The sequence below is a fragment of the Molothrus aeneus genome, chromosome 2 (assembly GCF_037042795.1).
Source record: "Molothrus aeneus isolate 106 chromosome 2, BPBGC_Maene_1.0, whole genome shotgun sequence".
Taxonomy (NCBI): Eukaryota; Metazoa; Chordata; class Aves; order Passeriformes; family Icteridae; genus Molothrus; species Molothrus aeneus.
This window is the reverse complement of record NC_089647.1, coordinates 103570572-103593641: the sequence shown is the minus strand read 5'-3', so window position 1 is coordinate 103593641 and position 23070 is coordinate 103570572. Positions and strand designations below refer to the sequence as shown.

The 23070-nt window shown below is 39.7% G+C and overlaps 1 protein-coding gene and 1 long non-coding RNA gene across 4 annotated transcripts; one reads left to right on the top strand and one right to left on the bottom strand.

Annotated features, from left to right (window-relative positions):
* Nucleotides 1-911: 911 nt before the first annotated feature.
* LOC136553714 (uncharacterized) lies at nucleotides 912-2320 on the bottom strand. The gene is made up of 2 exons (XR_010783208.1): nucleotides 2056-2320; nucleotides 912-1452 (listed from the first exon to the last, which is right to left on the bottom strand). It is a non-coding gene; the product is annotated as an uncharacterized lncRNA (long non-coding RNA).
* On the top strand, nucleotides 974-21399 carry KLHL15 (kelch like family member 15). Of its 3 annotated transcripts, none has more exons than XM_066545438.1 (3): nucleotides 974-1181; nucleotides 10841-11552; nucleotides 20042-21399. In XM_066545438.1, the coding sequence occupies exons 2-3, from the start codon at nucleotides 10848-10850 to the stop codon at nucleotides 21149-21151; spliced, it is 1815 nt and encodes a 604-aa protein (XP_066401535.1). In that variant the 5' UTR covers nucleotides 974-1181; nucleotides 10841-10847; the 3' UTR covers nucleotides 21152-21399. The 3 variants fall into 3 exon arrangements, with proteins under 3 accessions (XP_066401535.1, XP_066401536.1, XP_066401534.1); XM_066545439.1 differs by lacking the exon at nucleotides 974-1181 and adding an exon at nucleotides 2563-2611; XM_066545437.1 differs by lacking the exon at nucleotides 974-1181 and adding an exon at nucleotides 2671-2924.
* The last annotated feature ends 1671 nt before the right edge of the window (nucleotides 21400-23070 follow it).

The following is a 23070-nucleotide window of genomic DNA, read 5'->3' as shown; positions in this document are numbered from 1 at the left end:
TTGAAACAGCCTTTAAAAAGGACTTAATCCTTGCCAAACACCCTGTCAGAAATATAAAAAAAAAAATACAAACTGTTGCTTCTATTTTAATAATGAGATTGTACGTTTTACATATACTGAAGTACTCTTGCTATTTTGATTCACTTATTTCTAAATGTTTGTAGTATAAAGAAAACCCAGAAAAGTCTAAAGTCTGCAAATATCTAATTATTGTAGGATCACAGAATGATTTAGGTTCTAAGAGACATCAAAGATATTGAGTTAAAATCTTCCTGCCATGGGCAGAAACACCTTTCACCATCCCAGGTTGCTCAGAGCCCCATCCAGCCTGGCCTTGAACACTTGCAGGGAAGGGGCATCCACAGCTTCTCTGAGAAACCTGTACCAGTGCTTCACCACCCTCACAGTAAAGAATTTCTTCCTAGCACCTAATCTCAACCTGCCCTCTTTCAGTTTAAAGCCATTCTCCCTTGTTCTGTTACTACATGCCCTTGGGAAAAGTCCATTTTCCAGCCTTATTTTGGGCCCTCTTTAAGCACTGGAAGCTTCTATAAAGTTTCCTCAGAGCCTTCTCTTGTCCAGGCTGAACAACCCCAACTAAAATAGGTAAGAACATTTCTAGGAATTGACATTATGTCATATATCAATATATGCATATTGGACATGAATATGTATGAATTAAATAAAGTTTAAAAATATTAGAATTAAATAGTAACTGGTGTATTAATACAGCTAAAAAAAACTGTATCCAGAATTTTATTAATTGCAAAAGTCTCATTTAAGCCAGTGGTAACTGTTTAGCCACTGACTTTGTAGAGATGCCTAAATCAGAGGGGTCAACCCAAATCCCAATTTAAATTAATATTCAGTAAGGTAATCTTGATACCAGTGGACATTGTCAGAGGCCTAAATGTAATTATTTAATTTTATTTAGGAGACTAGAACTGAGACATTATTAACATATTTTGATTTTTTGATAGAAGCAAATTGTTCAATGAGAAGGGGATGGGAGGGGTTTTTTGTGCTTTGAAATGCTGTGCTGTTTTAAATGTCAAAGCTGTTGTGGTTTTGTTTTGTGGCTAGGTTTGAGGTCCTCTTCTGTGACAGTGTGTGGGAGAGACCTGAAGATCATCTCACACCTCAGCTTGACACAAAATTGCAGACAGCAAAATGACAGTCAGGTAAAACATGAAAGTCTTGCTTAGCTTTTTCCACCCTTGCTGACCTATGAAGGTCAAAAGCCTGAGGGGTGCAGAAGGGTGCATGAAGTTTTGGTTGTATCATTTCTGTATCTGATAGACTTGGTTTCTACTAATTTTTCTTTGTTGAAGTATTTGATATGGGTGGGCACATGCTTGCTGCAGCAGGAGATGTCCCTTATGGAAAAGGGAGGGAATGTCTCTCCTTTGAGACACAGGTGGCAGGAACACCTTCTGTCTTGGCAGGGTCACTCTGTAAAGGCCAGTTTTTTTCACCATAAGTGCACAAGTAACAGGTTTTAAAACAGTGACTGGGGAGATGGGGCAGATTTACTGCATGAGTGAAAGAGATGGAATAGTAAGGAGTTGCAGAGGTCTGGCCATTGGGATGAAGGAGAGAATGGGAAGCTGATTGTAGCAGAGGGAGCAGTAGGTGGGCAGGTGAGCAGAGTGGGAATAGCATTGGGAAGTCTTTGAGAGGCACCACTTGGAATAGCTGGTTCATTGTGTGAAGCCCTGAAAGGTGAGGAAGACATTCAGCTTGGGGGTGGCAGGTATAGAGAAGGTACACTTGGTTTATAAATCAAGAATGGGAAGGGGGTGGTAATGAGAGACTGAAAATAGGCTGTGAAAGAGATGGGAACAGCAATAAACAGGGAGAGGATGGCAGCCTGTGGCCTACTATTAAAGCAGTGAGTGGCATGGAAGGGTAGCAAATGGTTTGGGGGTGGTAGTGGCAAACCAAAGGTTCACGTAGGTTAATTCATCTCTTACAATAAAATCTGAGTTTGCTAGGCAAAGGCAAAATAGCGAAAGCTAAGGGGTGATGTTTGTGCTAAGGCAGAGCCCTGCTCACCCCATTCAGAGCAGTGCTCCCTGTGTGCAGTTTGTTCGCTGCTCAAGGGCTGCCGGTCCTGACCCTGCGGCTCGGGTGCCCCGGTTCCCACGCGGGCTGGCACTGCGGAGAGCGGAGCTGGGATCAGCCCGCAAGCACCTGGGCTGGCCGGTGTCCGGAGAGGAGCTCAGCCGGCGCCGAGCGGGGATTGCTGCAGCCCGGGGAGGGATGCAGCGCTTCACGGGCAGCTGCCGTAGCCTCGGAGGAACTGGCCGCAGCCCGGAGGCAGCGGGTGGGAGAGAGCAGCGCAACGCGGACCCGCGTGGATGCGCGTCCTCGCGGGCCGAACGCAGATGATGCTTCTCGGTGTCGCCGTCTCCAGCCGTGCTCCTCGGGGCGTGCCGGGGCTCCGGCCTCTGGCTGAGCCCGCGCGGGGCGGGTCCGGCCCGGTGCCGCTGCCGCGGTGCCGCTCCTCGGCCCGGGCCCGCCCGCGCGGCTCAGGTGCGGCGGAAGTGACGGCCGGCGCGGTGCTGCCGGGGGAACATGGCGCCCGCGGCCGCGCGGGGCAGCGCGGAAGGTAAACAAGCGTGAGGGCGGCGGGGACCCCGGGGCGAGGCCGGGCCGGGAGCGCCGGTGCCCGGGCGGCGCGGCGGGGGCGGCTCCCGCCTCCCCCCCGAGCGCGGACGGCGGGGAGGAGGGAGCCCAGGATCCCCCCTTCTTCCTCCGCCTCCTTCTCCTCCTCCTCCCGGCTTCGCCTCAGCCATTGCCCCTCTCCGCAGCCCCCCGGCGCCTCCCTCCGCCGCCCCCGGCTGTATGGTACACGGAGCCAGGGCCCCTCTCCGCCGCTCCAGCGGGAGGAGCCGCGTCCTCAGCGCCGCTGCTGCCGAGAGGTGGGTGAAGGATCCCCCGGGCCCTCCCGCCGCCGTCGCCCGCCCCATCGAGGGCGGCCCGGGAGCCCTCCTGGCCCTCAGGGACCCTCCTCCTCGGGCTGGGGACGGCGGGCCGAGTGCCCGCGGGCGGGCTGCAGCGGGGATCGGGCGGGCACGGCGAATGCCTGGCGGCTCCGGGGCGGCCGCAGCCCCGCCGGGCCCCTCGGGTTCCTGCGGCCGCTCGTCGCGGACCCCGGGCCTGGCAGCCCCGCTTGCCGGGGAGCTCGGCCTGCGAGCTCTGCTCCCAGCTGAGCGGGGCCGGCAGACAGCTGAAGTAGGTCAGCCAAGTTCCTGCCCCGAAAATGGCCATTTTTACCTGCCCCCCCCCCCCTCCCCCCCAGATCGTACCTGATCGTGAAAAAAGTATCCGTGATCTGTACGAGTAGAGCTAGCCAGGGTTGGTACTAGAGCTTGGAGCCGTTTGGTGAGTGCTGGAACGTCACTTAGAAATTTAAAGTTCTTGCCTTTTTATTGTTAGGGGTTTGGGTTTTTTTCTTCCCCTTTAGAAGAGGAATAGGAGAATCATAAAGCTATTACTGGATAAAAGGACAGAACTACTGACTTCTTTGGCTTCCTGTGGATTTGTTATATAAACTTACCTGTAGAATAACCCAGCTCTTGCACCACCATTGCCCCAGTTCACATTCAGACCCCCTGAGCATACCACCATGCACCAACAGACTTCCTGTATTTTCCCTTCCATCACCTAGAAAACATGTTTAATTTCTACTACATGTCCTATAAACTTTCCCAGTGACACTCATCTCCTTTCACTTTCCATAATTATACCCTGTGGCTGGTTTGGATGTGCACATGTGTTGATTTACCTTTCAGCAAGCAGAGCACAGCAGATAACCATTGAGCTCCCACTGGAGACATCAGACCTTTTTCATTCATCTAGCTGCCAGTTTGGGGGATATGTGTAGAAATGAAATATGTTTGAGATTTCTGTGTTTCTGACAAGTGAGTTTGACATTTGGCAGTGAGGTTAAAACCTTGTGTGTCTTGAACAAAGGGCACAATTAATGTCATTTCTCAGAAGATGCTCAGAGTACTTACTAAGTTAGCAATAAGATACAGATAAAAAGACAAATGGAGGGGGTAGTTTAGCAATCCTAATTTAAATTTTAAATATTTTTTAGTAATGTAGTTTGAATATTACTTGTTGCTGTTGTCCATCTTATACTAAAAAATTATAAGTCAGAAAAGATAGGATTTTTTTGGTTGCTAACAGATACTTGCTACTTTTCTGTATAAAATACACTACAATTTTCTTCATAAAAATCGTCACAGTGAGAGAATCAGGCTTTATTCATACCTTTTTCTTACATTTGAAAAGATTAATCTTTCTATAAGACACATATATATGTAAAAGAAGGACTGATATCATTCAGGATAGAGCACTCCTGTCCACTTTGAGAGCAATGGCAGATCTATACTTTTCAACACTACTAATCATTTACCTTTTAGGTATTAGTAATGCAAGTATTTCCAGTTAAAGATAATTCTCATTTTGGTGGATGTATCAACTATTTTATACAGGGCACTTGTTCTGGTACCAGTAAATGCAATTGCAAAGAGCCTTGAGCTGAGCTTGCTCTGTGTTTGGGAGCAGGTTTTTCTGTGCAGGTGTTGGGATGCAGTGACCTTTTACACAGATGGTTCAAGCTATCTTAGTGTCTGTGAAGTGCAGTTACAGGTTCTGGCACGCACAGAGTGAAGAATAACCATGCTGAGCTGAGGCACAATCCAGGCTGAGTTTCAGTAGCTTTGGTTGTAACTGGTTCTGATGCTTGTGACACAGCCGTGATGACCCCAGTGACACCAAGTGCCACTGTTGCTGTGTGCTGATTCAGATTGCTCCCAGATAGCAGCACAGGCAGATTGTCAGGGCAGCTGTGCTGGTCAGCTCTGTGTCCCTGAGAAATGGGGGGTGGGCAGCTTGCAGTTCTGGCAGTCTGGTTCCTCTGCCTGGCAGTGATTGGTAAGCTCCTAACTTCTCCATTCTCAAGTAATCCAGTGCTTTTGGAATTCTCAAGATGGATTGGATGAAGTGTTAAACATGAACATACCAATGTGTTGAAGATGAATTGTTTCCCAAATTTAGTGTACTAATGACAAAAGATTTCAGATAAAACACATGGAAACTGGATGTATTGCTTTGTTCCCTACATTTGCAATTGTTGTAGCAATGGAAAACTTTGATAGCCACTGGTTATTGATCTATCCCACATGACATCACTCCTTCTGTTGCTGTTAATGAGGGATTATGATGAAAAATGGTGGACAAAATGTAATGGTTTTAGTTTTGAACCATGTAAACAAAGGTTTAATTTGGGGGATAAATTACTTATACCCTGTACATTATAATTGCATTCCTACTCAGTACAGTACACTGCATTCAAAGGCCCAGCCTTCAGCCATGTCTGCAGTTGTGAATGTTTGCTAGCGTGTTCAAATACTTGTTGTGTTGTATTTCTTATGTGTCTATAACATTTGACTATGGAGAAATGTCCTCTTCCTGCAGAAAAGCGTGTTAACAAAACCAGGGTCATAGAATTCTGCTCTAGGCAGCCTTTGCTGTGCACTCCACCAAATAAAGCACGCATAATGGCTTTAAAATTTACATTTAAATGCTTGCATTTGGTAGATGGAAGAGATTATTGCATTTTAAGTTCTATTTTAGTACTTTGTGTAACCAAAGTGTGGTTCTGTGTGTCTGGTGAAATATCCTTATGGTTGAACTCATAGATAATAGTGTTTTAGTATGTGAAAATTTGTGGTTCAGCTCATCCACAAAGATGATTTCTTAGAATATCTATGGGATAGGTAAAATGAACAAGTAGTGCATAATTCGTAAACAAAACAAATCTTGATCGTTCTGTCTCAGCATCCCAAATGAGTTACTAAGGAACAACAGTAAAGGAAAGCTGAAATTTTCCTTTGAGCTAGTGTGCTAGACTTGGTAAAGGACAATAAATTTCTGTCTCTAGAAAATGCATATAAGCTTACTTATAACATAAAGATGCATATTCAAAGGGCCCTTTTTCAGGTAGTACTGCTTTTGGAGAGGTTTTAAATCCAGGAGGGCATGAGTGAAAAGCAGATATTGTATAGCTGGCTTCTCAATAGCCAGTGCATTTAGACTCTGTTTCTTCTGCTTGTGACTAAGAGCCTCAGACACCCTGAGGAAAGAAGGTTCTCCTTGTTTAGCAAGAAAAAGCAGTCTAGAGGAGGGTTGTCAGACTTTTATTACAGCTGCAGAATAAAGATGAGGAATCGGTGTTCCAAGTAAGTGGTTTTGCAGTTAGAGCACTGTAGAATCTAATGCATTATGTGCTTAAAGAGGAAAAAATGTAAGCAACAGCTAATAAAGTTAAATGTATTTCTCTTTTGGCTTTTCAGCTGAGTCTTACTTCCTGTGCTGCATTATCCTGATCAGCTCTAATATGTGCAGAACAATAACAAATGTCAATGTACATTGCCCCCCACCTCCCCGTCATTGTTTATACATTGGAATTTTTTTGTTCCAGTTTTCCTATAGACCACTGCAGGCTCCATGTCTTCCATTGGATTAAGTGTGCAGCTGTGATTTGCATGCATGAAGAAAATCTAACTGAATTTTCCATTTTTATTGAAAATATGGAAAAAAAATTGTTATGTATTGTCCTCTGGGAAATAACTGCAGCATTTGAATAGTGCTTAGAATTACATCAAAGATTGCAAGTGTGTGTGTGGGAGGAATGGCATAGCTATGCTTTAGAAAAATTACTTGGTTTGAGAGTATTTTGTATTGCTTTTTTAAATGTTTGAACTACCACATTGCTGTTTGCTTTTGATGGAGGATGTTAGCTTTAGAAATGAAGATTTTTACCAATTAAGCATAATATGCATTTAATTATCTACTTTCCCAGTTTTTGTACTATTTTAACCCGTTTGTGTATTTGCACTGGCAATGCATTTTTTTGATTTAAAGAAGAATTTATCTGCTGATAATGTGTATGGCTTTATGCCAAGAAAAGGATATTTACTCATTTTATTTAATGCAGGGAGACAAGTAGTCCTTTTGCTTTTCACTCCTAGAATTCTGAAGCTTCTTTAGATGGTGTAAGGAGAAGTCTTACTGCTTTTGTGTCTTCCTAAGTAATCCATTAAATGCTCAATGCTGTTTAGGAGGAAAAATATGTTAATGTTGAAAACTGTAGATTTACTAAAAGTAATATCAGCAGGAATGTGAAAAGAAGGATTAAGTGATTTAAACACCCACATTTTTAAAACATTCAGAAATAATAGTTTCCAAGTGTTGACCCCTTTGTTACTGTTATGGAGATTTGTGGCTGATTCAGTGTTTTAAATATTTTTTATGGACTAGCCAGTTGTAGGGAGATGTAAAAATTGCAACCCTAAAGGGTGTTCCCTGAATACAGGTGGATTTTATTTCTCTATATTTCAGTGATTGCTGCCTTGTTAGATTTAAAATTCAAAGGACAATAACATATACGTGATTTTTTTTTGTGTGCGTATATTTTCTTATGTTTATTTAATCAGAATTAAAAAGAAGGTGGCAGAAAAATCCCCACATCGTTGCAGTGTCTGTGTAAAAGCAACAGGATCACGGATTCTCAGACTAGTTGAGGTCCAGAGGGACCTCTGGAGGTCATCTGTGCCACCTGCAGGGCCACCTAGAGCCAGTTGCCCAGGACTCTGGTGCTGGTTTGGTTGGGATTTTTTGTTTGTGTTTTGTTTGTTTGTTTGGGGGTTGTTTGTTTTGGAATTGGAGTTTTGGTTTGATTCTGTTGAGGATTATTTACTTGTTTTGCTCCTTAAAAGCAGCACTGGTGGTGCATCTACCATGTTTCTCTGCTTAACTTCACTTCAAACTTTTCCATTTTGCTTCTTGAGGGTGGTGAAAGAGGCCTTTCTTTTAGGGCCATCCCGTGTACAAGTTAATTTGTCTCCTTTTTTTTGAGGAGTACCCATAATGTAATTACCTTTGTCAAAGTGAGGGCAAAGATCCCCCTGTGTGTTTGGAGCTTGCTGCTGTGGATTTTCAGTGCTGTTCAGGTACACAGATATGCACATACTCTTTTGAAGAAATCCCTTCAGAGGGATTACCTGTGTGATGGGGGATCCCATTATTTCCAGATGAATATACAATTGCTTCTGTCACTTGGGGAATGTTGCTTCATTTTTTACTTTTTCTCCCCTGATACATTGTTGTGTCATTCTGTTCTCGTTTTCACATTTGCAAATTCCAACTGTCCTTTCCCATTTTAAACCCTGATCATGGAACAGATGCTGAGCCAAGTCTTAGTTGGTCTCCTGAAGCTCTGTAACTTCCACAGTTTACTGTCTGAGAGTTCTTGTAACCACTGAGGCTCTTGGCTGATTTCAGACAGGAGTGAGAGTTGGTTTAAGTCACTGTATGTTTTATGAAAATGAGTGGCCCATTTAAAGGCAAGTGATCATTAAATCTCTGAACAGGAAGGATGAGCTCAGCTATTATTAAACATCAGAGAACTGGGCATGGGAGGTGGGGAGTTACAAGTGCTCTGATGAAAGAGGGAAGTAAGCTGATATTGGTTCTTACCTTTTTATTTGATATCAGAAATCCAGTTAGAAAGCAAAATCCTGTAAAGTCAGGCTTTATGCTTCCTCCTCAGTTAGGTGCTTCTTTTTGAGGTGATAAAAATTAGAGAAGTGGTTCTTTCCTCATCTGCTTTTGTGTAAGAGTTGGCAACAACAAAGAAAAATATCTGATGGTAATTTTTCTTTCTGGTAGGCATTTGATGTTGAGGAATAAGAGACTCACAACATGAGATTGCAGAGCAGTTTGCATGTTTCTCTTTGTCTTCAATGACATTGAAGGGAAAGTGCTATCTTGGATATTGGTGAGAAAGTGATTGGATTGTCATCTTTGTTCTTTGCTCCTGCTCTTACTTCCAGGAATTTGAGTTCTGTGAGAAGGTCTTAATTGTAAAGAACACTCCCAGCATTGGCTTTATTGTGCACAGAACCCATCATCAGGCTTCAGCAGTGTGGGAGTGCTGCTAATTCCACAAGGTGTGGCTACAAACACACATTCACCAGTTTAGTTTCGCACAGACAAAGGGTATCTCCAGTTTGGTTTTCCTGGATGTGTGCTGAGGAGTGAAGGAGAGATGATTAACCATTGATGAGTCTAATAAAATGCATTCCTGTTACAATGGCAGCAGCCAGAATGTGGTGCTTGAGGAAGTGGGGGTAAATGGAAACTGCTCTCTGAGGCTGTGAAACACAGGCCAGCCTGGAGTCACTTCTGGGTCCATAGACTTGTGTGAAGTTTTATGACCTTGAGAATCTGCAGGTTTTTCTAATGTGTTGGTATTATTTAGATTTTTACTAGTAGCAAAACATTATTAGCTTCATTTGTTATAGAAAATTCAGAGTTAAATGCAACAAATATCTGAGGGAAAGTTGAAGTGTAATTTAAGGTGGGATGAAGTGGAACGAAAGTAGCTGAACCAATTCTAATAGTAAATGAATGCCAAGTAGGGAAGTTGTTGCTCTTTCTCTCTCTTCCTGCACAAGTATGTGTCCTGCCCTCTGCATCAGGTTGGTTCTTGTGCCAAACCCCACAGTGTCAAGTCAGCAGTCAGCTCATTGGGAAGCAGAAAGATTTCTAGTTTTGAGGGTTTGTGTGTGCTGGGGAGTGGGGTGGTCATGTTTGTGTCGTGTCATTTTCCCATCTGTCCCTCCCTGCTCTTAGTTAAATTTTTAGTCATGTTTATGAGTTGAATTGACTTTCTGGAGTGGCCCAGTGAACCCCAGAAATGGCTCAAAGTAGGCAGCAGGAGCTCAGGTCCTGGAATGTGACAGAGAAGGAGAATGCAGCTGTGGTCCTTTGGTGAATTGTGAATTGGTTCAAGCTGCATTGGGCAACTTCACCCTACCTAAACCCAAAGAATTTGAGCAACATTTTGAGAAGTTTCTGGATTTTGAATACGTTTTTATTTTGATTATTGAATTGACTTCAACAGGGTAGGATCCTGCACCTCTTATTTTTTTTTTTTCATTTATTTGCAGTTTAATTTTAGCTTGCATATAGTAATGTTATATCTGCAAATGCTTAATGAGCAATCAAGCTTCACTAAGCCCACTATAGAGAATATTATTTTTTGTGACCTATTCTTGTCAGTGCTTCTTGTTGCCTTAGTATTTTGCACTTCATAGATCTCATAACTTAATATTAATCACTATAGTAAGAAATGGGGGGGTAACATGATGGGACTGTTTTTACAGGAGAAGTGAAATACACAATTTCAAATAGTATCTGTGAAAATGTTCATTTCCCTACAAATAACTTGAGTAAATTGACATAGGTCTTAAAGCATAATAAATGTTGGGGTTTTTTTAAGATCATACCATGTAGAGATCTACTGAAGCTTGTTTCTGAAGTTAAGGAAATTTGGCTTCCTTTTTTTGAGACCTTTGATATCCAAGAGTGGGTGTTTTATTGCTCCCCTGAGATAAATTCTTTAGAAAGACTGAAAGGGGGAGAGGAAAAAAACCATGACAACCTTTTTAGTTCATTATATGACCATGAATTAACTTGGAGTAAGGAATCATTTTGGCAGTACTGCATAGTTATTTTTGTTCATTACCCTGTCTTTAAAATGAGAATATTTGGTTTGGGGAGAAATATTTAAAGTTTGTGTTTTAAGTTATTTCCTAAGTTGGTTTTTCAGCTGTAGACAGAACAGAAAGAATGGTGAAGACTTTTAAGTCCTAATCAAAGCAATCTCAGTTAGGATTTATCTGGTCAGGAAGAGCTTGTAATATGTTATTAGAAATTATGATTTATTTTTATTTTTATTTATTTTCTTTCTTCCCCCCAGGTGATTCATGGCAGGGGACGTGGAAGGGTTTAGCTCCTCCATCCATGACACCAGTGTCTCTGCAGGATTCAGAGCACTGTATGAGGAGGGATTGCTTCTTGATGTCACACTTGTCATTGAAGACCACCAATTTCAGGCCCATAAAGCACTGCTTGCCACCCAGAGTGATTACTTCAGGATTATGTTCACAGCAGACATGCGAGAACGAGATCAGGACAAAATCCATTTGAAAGGTCTGACAGCTACAGGCTTCAGTCATGTCCTCCAATTCATGTACTATGGAACTATTGAACTGAGTATGAACACTGTTCATGAAATCCTTCAGGCTGCCATGTATGTCCAGCTTATAGAGGTGGTAAAGTTTTGCTGCTCTTTCCTCTTAGCTAAAATCTGCTTAGAAAACTGTGCAGAAATTATGAGACTTCTGGATGATTTTGGTGTAAACATCGAAGGAGTCAGGGAAAAATTGGATTCCTTTCTGCTAGAGAATTTTGTGCCACTCATGTCCAGACCTGACTTTCTTTCATATCTGAGCTTTGAGAAGCTCATGTCTTACTTGGATAATGATCATCTGAGCAGGTTTCCAGAGATAGAGCTGTATGAAGCTGTTCAGGCCTGGCTACGCCATGATAGAAGACGCTGGAGACATACGGACACCATCATTCAGAACATCAGGTTTTGTTTGATGACACCATCCAGTGTTTTTGAGAAGGTTGGTGCATTTGAAAAGCAGTAGGCAGGATTCATCATTTAGCTAGGGCAGCATGCCATTAAATAGGTAAGATTCCAGAAGCTATGCAAAGGAATAAAATGATAGCATTTATTTTTCTAATAAAGAAAAGCAGAGAAGGCAAACATCTAGAAGTGTTGTCTTTGGTTATTAGACAATAATACTACAGTGGCTGGAGAACAGGTATGTTTGCAGTACATGTTTATATGTGACTTAATATGGAAAAGACCTTTTGAAATAAGGTCACTTGTATCTAATTTGATTTTCAAACATTCTTAACTGTTTTCCACAAGTTGTTTCTTGCTTTCCAGAGGCTCTAGACCTGCACATAATATGTAGGGTGTATGTTGTGATGATTGTTACCAATATAATCAAAAACAGTGACTGCAGATCTTATGTGGCTTAAGTACAGGGGAGAGTTATTTACAAATGAAAAGTAACATCTGCTCTTAAACCTGCAGAGTGTTGTTGTTGTTGTATCTTCAGTGCTTGTGCTATTACACAGCAGTTAGAAGTAAGCCCTGATCCTGCAAAGTTACACATACACTTGGTTGTACACAAGACATAATACAATCAAAAATTATTGATGGTGTCAAATGTAATGATTTATTTTAAATATCAGAGACTCTTTGTAACAGGTGATTTATAGTTAACTTCCATTGTATGTAGTAAGAGTTAAACGAGAACTTGCCTTTTCTACTCTTCTGTTGAAGAACAGACAAAATTTGTTTTCTAGTTCTTCAGAATCTCTGAATATTAATTAACAGTACAGGATTACAATACTTTGTAAGCAGTTCTCTTACAGGCCAGTAACAATGTTCAAGTTAGGAATTACTTGATCTGTGCTGTTTTAACAATGTGAATTTTGTGTTATAAGATACAACTTCAACTTCTGTATTTTTCACCTCTCAGCAAATAATAGGAATTCAGAACCCATGTTTTTGTTGTGCTTCTTACAAATTAATCTTCCATATGTTTTTACTTTAGTATCTAGTGAATCTACAGACACGGTTGTATTGGTTTTAAGAGCCACTGGATCATCTAAGCAGGTTTAATGGTTTTAAGGGCCACTGGATCATCTAAGCAGTAATTCTTATTTGTATTTCAGATTATAAGAGCTATTAATTACTTCAGACTAGTGAATTTTTATATTTTGGATTTTTTTTCTGTGTGTGTGAACTGAGTATAGGAAGTAATAATACATAAAATATATTTATGATGCTATATTGGATTATAGACAGAAAATAAATACCTAAACATATTTTAGAACGCTAATGCAATGTTTATATTGGGTTAAAACATTTTTAACTAGTAGGAGCTGAACTCTGCAGGATACTGTGTAGTGTCTTGTTTTAAATAGCACTTCTACCATATTATTACATCATTTAAGCCCTTCAGTAATAAAATCTACAGAATTCACAACATATTTTTTGAGGTTAATCTGATAAGGCAGGATTTATGTGAGTCTGCTTCAGCAGTATGAGTTTTGGGGATGCAAGCTCAAGCATCAGGCTGTCTTCAGTTAAATTTCTGTAAGTGCAAGTGAAAGTGTATGTTCAGCATTATATTTGGGTATAACTTCTGGAGTTGGTTTGGGGATCATTGGTATAAATCCTGCATACAGTGCTCCTCATGTTTTATCTTGACAGCTTCCAAATGGCCCAATAGGTACAACTTCAGGAGAGCAGTTGTTTTGAGCATGCCAGGTTATATACTACATGTAAAAGCTTTATCTGCTAATACCCTCTCTGTTAATTGTATGTGGGAGCAGAGAAAAGCCAGTGCAGATTATGGAGTGAGACAGCTCAGCAGAGGGAAGCAGAGCTAATTATGTCATTTGTTACTGCAGCTAGGAATGCATTTGTGTTCTACCCTGGCTGGAGAGTATTAAGTTATCCATCCAGCAGGACAAGCGACAAAGGACAACTGCAGTTGGAGCCAACATCAGAATATAGAACACTTTATTTTTTTAATAAAAGAGCATGTCTGTTCACTGTTCTGGCAGTAACTCAGGGAGAGCCTCTTTCTTCTCTGTGTAGAATGGGGAAATAGTGGTAAAACTCCCTTTTTTGGAGATCCACAAACAGAATCCCCCCTTTTCCTGAAGCCAGGACATAGTATATGCATGAATGTACCAAATACAGTCTGAGGTGGACTCTTCCATTTCACCAAACTCTGTATTTGCTGTACACTGGCTGACTTGTTATGTACTTTTGTGTAATCTTTCTAATACCTATTTCTCAGATGCCTGTCACTGTAGGATATAAATAGCTTATATAACTTAACTTTGAAAGTCGTGGTAAGGATACTTTTGTCCTCTTAAGCCATTCTGTTCCTTACATCACTTTTTTGGAGAGATGTACAATTTAAAAATTAAATCAGTGAGTCTAGATTAATACCTGGAGGCTGAAGTGCATTTCAAGTGCACAAGTGGAGGTACAGCCTGTTTGCTTACTACAGAATGTCCTGGAAGAATGGCTTCTGAACCATGAGTAGGTACTCCTTTTGTTCCTCAGCCCTTAAGGTACATGCAGATGTATGGGAAAAAATGGGAATATAAATCAAGTAAGGATTTAGGGAATAGTTAGAAAGTAAAGGCAAAGTATTTGGGGAAAAGCACAAGTTTCACTATCCGTGTGATATATCCATGTGCTTTCCTTTTTTACTAAACATTTCCATGGCTCTGTAAGTCTTGAGGAAGTTTGGAGATAGGAGTTGGAGTGCCTTTCACCTGGATCACTGAGTTAATCTCTGTGTTACTGGAGGCAACCATGTCATGATTTCCCTGAAATACACTGTTTAAGCTCCATTTAGTTTCTACTACTCAGTGTACTACTCAGATTGAAATGTTGTTTCAAAATCTCTGTCCTTAAAACCCAGAGATTTTTTTATGTCCAGTCTGTAAGGTTTATTATGACTAGCTCATGCTTATTTATTGCTAGCTTAAATCAAAAATTTACTAATCACTAGGTTCATCAGCTTCTGTTGTAGAGGTAGGATAAATAGCACATTATCTTTGAATATCTGCTGTCCTGTTCCTAGAAAATAGCAATTTTTGAGAAGATGTCATTGTAATTTTATGTTACTGTGATTTTACCTTTCATAAGCATGTTGATTTTTTTTTTTCCCGTTTACCTGCATTTCTAGTAATACATGTGTATCTACTTACACAACTTTGTTTGCTGAAGCGTAGAATAAGAAGTGTGGATGAAGTTAGGGGCCCCTCTTATTGTAAATAGGTGCTGTGTTCAGTATTTTTGGGTGTTAAGATTACTGTTGATGTGAATAGATTTGCTATCAGTATTTATTACATGCAGAGCTTCTTAATTGTGGCATATAGATTTTTGATTCCACTCTCATTTGAGAGGTAAGATTGAGTTAGACTCCAGCTTGATTTTGACAATTTCTCTTTCCAGCTTCTAAAAAGGAACAGCTGAGTAATCAATTTGAGGGCATTGTCCTTGCTGCACAGAGGCTGTGCCTTTCTATGGTTAGGCTGAAAACACTTAAGTTATTTCTATTCTTACAGAATAGCCCTTCAAAGCCCTTCACTCGTACTGAGCAGTTCTCATACCAGCTTATAATTGTGGTTAGAATATGGCCAGAGATAAATAGATGTGAAAATAATAAGGATCCTTGTTAGTGGAGTTGATAGATCTTTAGTTTTGGTTCAGGTTAATCTCTAGTAAAATAAGTTAGGGTTTTGTTTTGAGTAAGAATTTGGTTATTAGAAATGTGATACAGATGCCATCATTGTTCATTGGAAAGGTGGAGCATTGCTTCTGTACTCCTGGTAGCTGAGTTTGAGCTGCACAACACATTCAGAATTGGCAGGCTTAGAAAACATAAGCTCAATAAGTTGGAATCTTTAAAACAATTCTCTGTTTACATGACTAGAGATGATAAAGTGACATTATGAGCCATTGAGATTTTTCTGTGCTTTTGTTTTTGTTTGCAGTTTTTTTACCAGTTCTACAGAAGGAAGCAAGTTAATAGCCACCCCATAAAATAACATACTAAAATTTAGTTACCAGGTGCACAAATAATAGCTGTTTAGTTTGGGCAGTTCAAAAGAAGTCTTTTTTTTCTGATTTTTAAAGCTTTTTCTTATATACCTAAGTAACAAGAATACAAATAGAGCAGTAGCTGTAACTGGTTGTATGAGGAATTTTTTTTTTAAGTCTGTATACTGAAATCAGATGTGTTACAGAACACGTACCTTGCATTTCATTGCTCTTCCTGCAGCTTATTAATTAGCATAATTGGTTTTGGGATGGGGGAAAGCTGATGAACATAATGTGGGACACAGCTGATCTTTTGTGGAGATAACTTTTCAAATTAGAAAGTAATAGCTTAATTTTTTGTTTTACTTTTTCATATAATATAAATGGAAGATTCTGAGACTTCCAGAGCTGCTACAACTAGAAAAGCATGCATTCAATACAGCAGAAAAATAGGCAATGATTAATCACTGCATTAACTTGGAAAGCCAGCACTTTTTATGGAGTGTTTCACTGGTTTAAAATAAAGAGAGGAAATGCATTAAAGCTCAAATGCATTGGAGGGATGCCCCAGGGGGCAAGTAAAGGGATGGATGTTTTTAATTATTTTTACATCTTTTATTATGGAATAACACATTTGATTTTGTTTATGCTGTTCTCAGTCTGTGTAGCAGAAAGACTGACTGTGAACCACTGGTAGTTCATACACTGAGATAGTTCCTATTCTCCATCTCTGGAGATCTTGTGGAAACTCTTACATAGGTTTTGTCCCAGCATAACCTCTTTAAGAGGGTTTTCTCCAGAAAATTAAAGAAAGAATTGTAAAGAATGTAAAGAAAATCACATAAGCCAAGCTTTAGACTTGGATTAAATTCCTTTTTTAGCAAGTATGACTGGGGTTGATAAGCAAGTCCAACTTTAAATGCCTCTGAGACCCTTCAGCAAGATAACAGAACAGTTTAAAGAAAAACTTTGAAAATGCTTTGAAGCATTTGTATTTTTTTAAAAATTCAGAGTTGATGATGTACTCTTTAGGAATGCACATTTGTTTTACTTTAGGGTTCCTGACAATTGCTGTACATTTCCATCTGTTCTGCTGAAATCTGTGTGTTCTGTTTGAGTGTTGTTTATTGTGGACACATTCCTTCCAGAGCTTCTCCATTGGAACTTTACAGGAAAATTAGTCTGTTGATAAGCACTTTGATATTTGCTGATCAGCTCCTTGTTGCTACTTACAGGTAGTGGCAGAGCCTGCTTTTGAAAGCTGAGGGCTTTCCTTCTGCATGTTTTGGGTGCCAGATAGAAGTTCCTGCAAAAGGCCATGGACATTCATCTGCTGACATTCACAACTTACAGTTGTTTTCAATACCAAACCACCTAAATTTTAATGCTTCTCTTTTTTGATTATATACACAAGTAATGAAAATTACTGTAAAATTACTTGAAAGTGTAGGCAGAGGGTTTTTCTTACTAGGGGCTGAACAGGGCTTTCAAATATTTCTAGAACATTTCATAATGTGTGACTGAAAGTGGGTCAAATGACCACATTTGCTTTGTTTTCATTTGCATTGAGCAAGTGTGAGCAGTCTCTGCTTTCCTATAGGCATATCCTAACATTCATGATTTGAGCCTAAGGAGAGGTACTGCTCCTGAATGGCAGAGGTTATGCTGCTGGAAGGTGGATGCCTAAAACCAGGGATATTTTTCCATGACAGCCAAGTCTAGGAATGCTCCAGTTACCTTTTCTTACCCGTTGATCACTCTTGTTTTGTGGGATTTTTTTTTCTGCATATTGTAAGAATTGCTAGTGCTTGTGTATTTTCATGTTCAGCTCTTCCAACTTGTGCTTGTCGAAGCTTCCCCGTGAACTGCAGTCACAGAGGGGTGTTAATAACTGGGAGTTGCATTTGCTCCATCATGTCTTTTTCATTTAAGGTAAGAGCTTGAGGCTTTGCTTTGACATGAGTGCCTTTGTCAAGATAAGCAGTAGTAAACTAATAGATAGATTCCCTGGTCTCGAGGGTCCCTCTCTGGAATTAGAGGCACTCCTTTGGCATGCTCTCATGGGGTGAGATTTAGGCTATGTGGAGGAGTACAGTGATGAGGTTGTAGGCTTATTTTAATTCCAGTTTCTGGCTGGCATTCCAGTTTCCAGATCTAATAACAGAGTTGTAAATGCTGAGGGAGAAAGAAAAAAAAATTCCATCTCTGCCATGCTTTACTGAAATGCTTCACATTGTAAGCATGTTGATCCTGTTGTCTTCCATAGTTGTCCAAGAAAACCTGAACTGCATATAGGTGGAAAAAAGAGAATTTATATTTTTATTTAACACCAAAGAGGATAGCTCCAGTTTGGGAATACCTGAAGTGGTCCTGCTGGTTTAGAATTTGAAAGTTTCTTTTAAGGATAAAGTAGCCCAGCCACAATTCTTTGTTATTTTAACTTCCTTTTTAATTTTTTTTAACCTTTATATGTCACCATTTTTCTGTGCTGTGGTTCTCCCTGCCAGCATATTTTCTGTAATTTATGTTCAGTCTTTTCAGTCAGGCAAGGTATATGGTTTATTCTAACAAATATCATATGAGCAAATCTGTCTTTGTATGATATATTTTTTATTTGCAACAAGAAAATAGAGCTGTTATTCCCAGAAGAGTTGAGCTTGCTGTGGGTTTTCTGTGAGTACCATACCTGAGTAGACCTTTTTGCTCCAAAATCACTTCTAGTAAAAACAAGAAAGAAAACAAGAAATTCTAGTAAAAACTAGAAAGAGGCTGGACAATGCTTCAAGAATAATATATATGATCTGCATATGACCATCCTCCTTTTTTTCAAACAAAGATAAGTTGAACTTGTCAAAATTAAAGGGGAGGAAAGAAAAAGTATAAATGAAAACATCCAAGTCACTGTAACTCTTGAGCAATACATTGCTTTACAATAGTAGGTTAATATTTGGTTTTCTTTTTGAAATCTTGTGTTTCAAACTGTCCCAAAACTTGTGCAAATTGTGTTCAATAATAGCAGTTCAAAAGATTTTTTTAAACAATCACTCTTTGACAGCAGAATGTCTTAATTAATACGCAAGGAAGATATGATTACCAGATGGCTAACAAAATTTTAATGGTATGTGTTTGTGGAACAAGCAGCTACTTTATTCACAAGATATAAAGAACAATCATTTCCAAATTGCTTTCCATATATGTCAAAATTGATACCACCACCCCTGAGGTATTTGTTCTTTGGGATAGAGGATAGGAGGAGGTGGGGTAAAAGATACTTAAAAATAGTAGCTCCTGGTGTTACCTTGTGATCACTTGAAATTTCAGAGTGGCCTCTGATTTTTTTTTTTTCAGAGCATTGCTTCTTATTTGGAGCTGGTGAATGCTAAAGGCTTTTAGACTGTTTGAAAGCAATCCAATTTTATGTGGAAGAAACTGGGATTTCAGATCAAATCTGGTTGAGGGTTTTTGGATTTGGCAACATCTAGCAGGTTTTGATTTGCTTTAGAAGTGTGATTCAGAATGCTGTGTTACACCAGACTGTACAAGCAGAGTGAGGCCTCTGAAGAGATTCCCACAGTGAGCTGAGGACTGCCTTGAGCTAGATTAATTAAAATGTTGAAGACTGGAATGTGTTTTGGAATGGTCTCAGGACCAGCCTCAGGCACTTGAATTGGCTTAGATAGTAGGAAGGGTCCCAGAAGGAATTCTTATTTTTCCCTGTGCCTGCAATTCCAATAAAACTGAGCAGGGATGGCTTTTAGGTTGTAACCTCACCTGGGAAATGGAAGTTCAAACCTGCCTCTGCAATTTGCCAAAGAAATGCGCAACCGAAGGATTATAGGTGGAGATGTTTCCTTCTTGTGTTAAAGGCATGTGTTAACGTGGAGACTCACAGAGGGGAAGCCATAAACCATGTTGGTGCAAGCACATATTCTGAAGGAAGGTGGTTGGGTAGCTTCCCTTCCCACCCCATGGCAATTAAATAGCCCTGTGAGCAGAGCCTAGCATTGAGAGCTCAGGCTTAATTTATGAGAATTCAGAAAAAAAACAGACTAGAGTAGACCTTGGTAACCACAGAATGGGTGTGTAGAGTGTCGTTGAAACCCAGGAAATGTTGGAATTTTTAATTTGGGTACTTTATCGAATTAAGCAGAAGATTAACAGAAGCTGTTTTCAGGAGAAGGAATAATGATTCTTAGACTTGGGGATTTCAGTTGTGCCTAATTCCAGCATAAATTCTGCATGTGATTATTCTGGGGAAAATGTTAGTCACTGCTCTTAATCACTAAATTGCCTTCTGGATTTTGGATAACAATACATCAGTTTAAACCTTCATGCATAAATGCAATTGCTCCCAAGATTGCCTGAATGAAACAAAGTAAAATAATCTTCTAATGACACATAGTGATTTAGGTTTTCTGGATTGTTTCTCTTGGTCAGAATTTTAATATCTTTTAAATGTATTCATAGGTAAAAACATCAGAGTTTTACCGATACTCCCGGCAGCTGCGACATGAGGTTGACCAAGCCATGAATTACTTTCATAGCGTTCACCAACAGCCTTTGATGGAAATGAAATCGAACAAAATTCGTTCTGCCAAACCCCAGACTGCAGTATTTAGAGGAATGATAGGACACAGTATGGTAAACAGTAAAATTCTTCTCTTGCACAAACCGAGGGTCTGGTGGGAACTAGAGGGTCCTCAAGTACCTTTACGACCAGACTGCCTCGCCATTGTCAATAACTTCGTGTTCTTGTTAGGTGGGGAAGAGCTGGGGCCAGATGGCGAGTTCCATGCTTCATCCAAAGTGTTTAGGTATGACCCAAGGCAGAACACTTGGTTACGAATGGCAGACATGTCTGTGCCACGCTCTGAGTTCGCTGTCGGAGTGATTGGCAGGTACGTTTATGCAGTGGCTGGCAGAACCAGGGATGAAACGTTTTACTCCACTGAACGCTATGACATTACTGAAGATAAATGGGAATTTGTGGATCCCTATCCAGTCAATAAGTACGGACATGAAGGGACTGTGCTTGGTAACAAGTTGTATATCACTGGTGGAATTACATCATCTTCAACTTCTAAGCAAGTGTGTGTGTTTGATCCCAGTAAAGAAGGGACGGTAGAGCAGCGAACACGGAGAACTCAAGTGGTCACTAACTGTTGGGAGAACAAATGCAAAATGAATTATGCGAGATGCTTTCACAAAATGATTTCTTATAATGGTAAGCTTTATGTCTTTGGTGGTGTCTGTGTGATCCTGAGAGCTTCCTTTGAATCTCAGGGATGTCCATCCACAGAGGTTTATGACCCCGATACCGATCAATGGACTATACTGGCTTCTATGCCAATAGGTAGGAGTGGTCATGGTGTAGCTGTTCTGGACAAGCAGATAATGGTTCTTGGAGGCCTTTGTTACAATGGTCATTACAGTGATTCAATTCTCACTTTTGATCCAGAGGAAAACAAATGGAAAGAAGATGAATATCCAAGGATGCCGTGCAAGCTGGATGGCTTACAGGTCTGCAGCCTGCACTTCCCTGAGTATGTTTTGGAGCATGTTAGACGTTGCAGCTAAAACAGAATGAACAACCCAGTCAAATACAAAAGAGCTATACTAATTTGTTGAAAAAAATTACAAACCAATTGAATTCCTGCAGAGACATTTCCTTCTGTATAAGAACAATGGCCAAATGCTCAAGAGAAACAGGATGTACAGGCAGTGTACTTACCAAGTTTATTAGAAAAGGTGATAGTTGGTCTGACCTTGTGAAAACTTTGTTGTTTTTTTTTAATAAATGTAATTGTAAGTATGAGAAAAATATATATTTTTGAGTCTGCTTTTTTTTGGTAACATTTTATTTTTTTAATGGCCATTATACCACTATGCTTTTGAAATAAGTTCAGTTTGACAAAAATATTTGTGAAAGGAAGACAAGAAAGATGTTACTTTCATTTTTTATTGAGCATCAAAATACAGCTCATCACCTGTACTTGGGTACAGCCAGGTATAAAGTAACAAGCCAACCATTTCTGTATTTTATGTTGTCTTTTAGATGCTTTTCCTATTAACTGCAAAGTACTCCCAAATCTACTAGGTGTTTTTGTTTCCCCTTATTTACTTTGGAAAATAATTTTAACCCTTTTGCATGACCCTTTTCCTGGTTTTGTATGGCTGTACCAGTAAGTCTGCCAAAATGCAAATTACACATTTTCTACTAAATTGAAAACAAAGCATTTTTATATTCAAAACACTATTTCTATGCTGCCTTCTATTGTCTGTGTTGTGTTTGTTGGTGAGTAAAAAAATGTATACACACATGTGCATACACTGTAAAAACTGTATATAAATGCATCTTTTTATGTGCAGTTACAATATTATATTTTAACTAGTGCACAGATTCAGCCATATCTGTTGAATTTAGGGTATTCTTTCATGAGCTAAATAGTTCAAAGTTCTTAAGTGAAACTGGAAGCCTCATTTGGTATCAAAGTATCTTTAGTATATACTGATTGATCCAGTAACCTTAAAGTCTTTATATTGTTGCTACATAATGAACTGTTGGTTATTTGTTATTTTATAAATTATTTTTTAAAAAGTAAACTCATTTTACCTGAGTTTCTTTGTGGTTTCAATGTGCTGCCCAGTTATCTTTTTTTGTTGAAATTGAAAACGTCAATAAGCAAATGCTCAGCACTGCTGTAACCCACAGTTATTTTTGGAACTGGATACTGGATATGGTACAGTTTATTGTCAATACTTTATTATACTGACACTTCAATATGAGTACTCATATTGAAGTGGTGTAATATTATTATTATTATTATTTAATTAATAACTGGTAAGAACTACTGTGTTTGGAAATTGTGGAGTTAGGTGATTGGTTTGTTAGTATAATTTCTGCTTCTTTTATAAAAACCTACACAACTATGGCTACTGACCTTGGAGTGCCTGAATAGAGATGGCTGGTCCAAGAGGGCTTTGACTATTCCATTGTGCTAACTTGCAGGTATAAATGACAGTAAATTGATAAGAATTATCTGCCAAGACATAAATAATAACAGTAACTGCATTTGGACTGTCTTTGTGGATGTAAATTAGCCACTTCTAGAACCACAGGAGAGATCTGGTGAAGCTGAAGGCTCACATGTAGTTCAGATGCTGAAACATGAGCTGCATATTTTGTAAAATCTTATGCTGCTGTGTTTCATTTTAAGCAATAGACTTTACTTTATATGCAGCAATGCAAAACCACTTTATTCAGCATCTTCCAGTCAGAATTCACTGTAGAAAAGGAATGTACAGTACTCAGGGAGTTCAAAAGAATGCACTTACAAAGGGACCAAAATCACCCTAAATTTTCTATATAAAAATAACATCTGCTTGTGTAAATGAAATTTCAAATAATAGAAGTTAAAACAATGTGTAAAACTTCTCATATTGTGTTCCTGTATCTTTGTAGGAATTATGTTTTGGGTTGAAATGTGAGTATTTGG

Excerpts from the sequence above, each read along its gene's own strand:
- KLHL15 (XM_066545438.1), top strand. The coding sequence starts at position 10,848 with ATGGCAGGGGACGTGGAAGGGTTTAGCTCCTCCATCCATGACACCAGT. Across the intron at positions 11,553-20,041 it reads CATCCAGTGTTTTTGAGAAG|GTAAAAACATCAGAGTTTTA; the intron begins GTTGGTGCATTT and ends ATGTATTCATAG.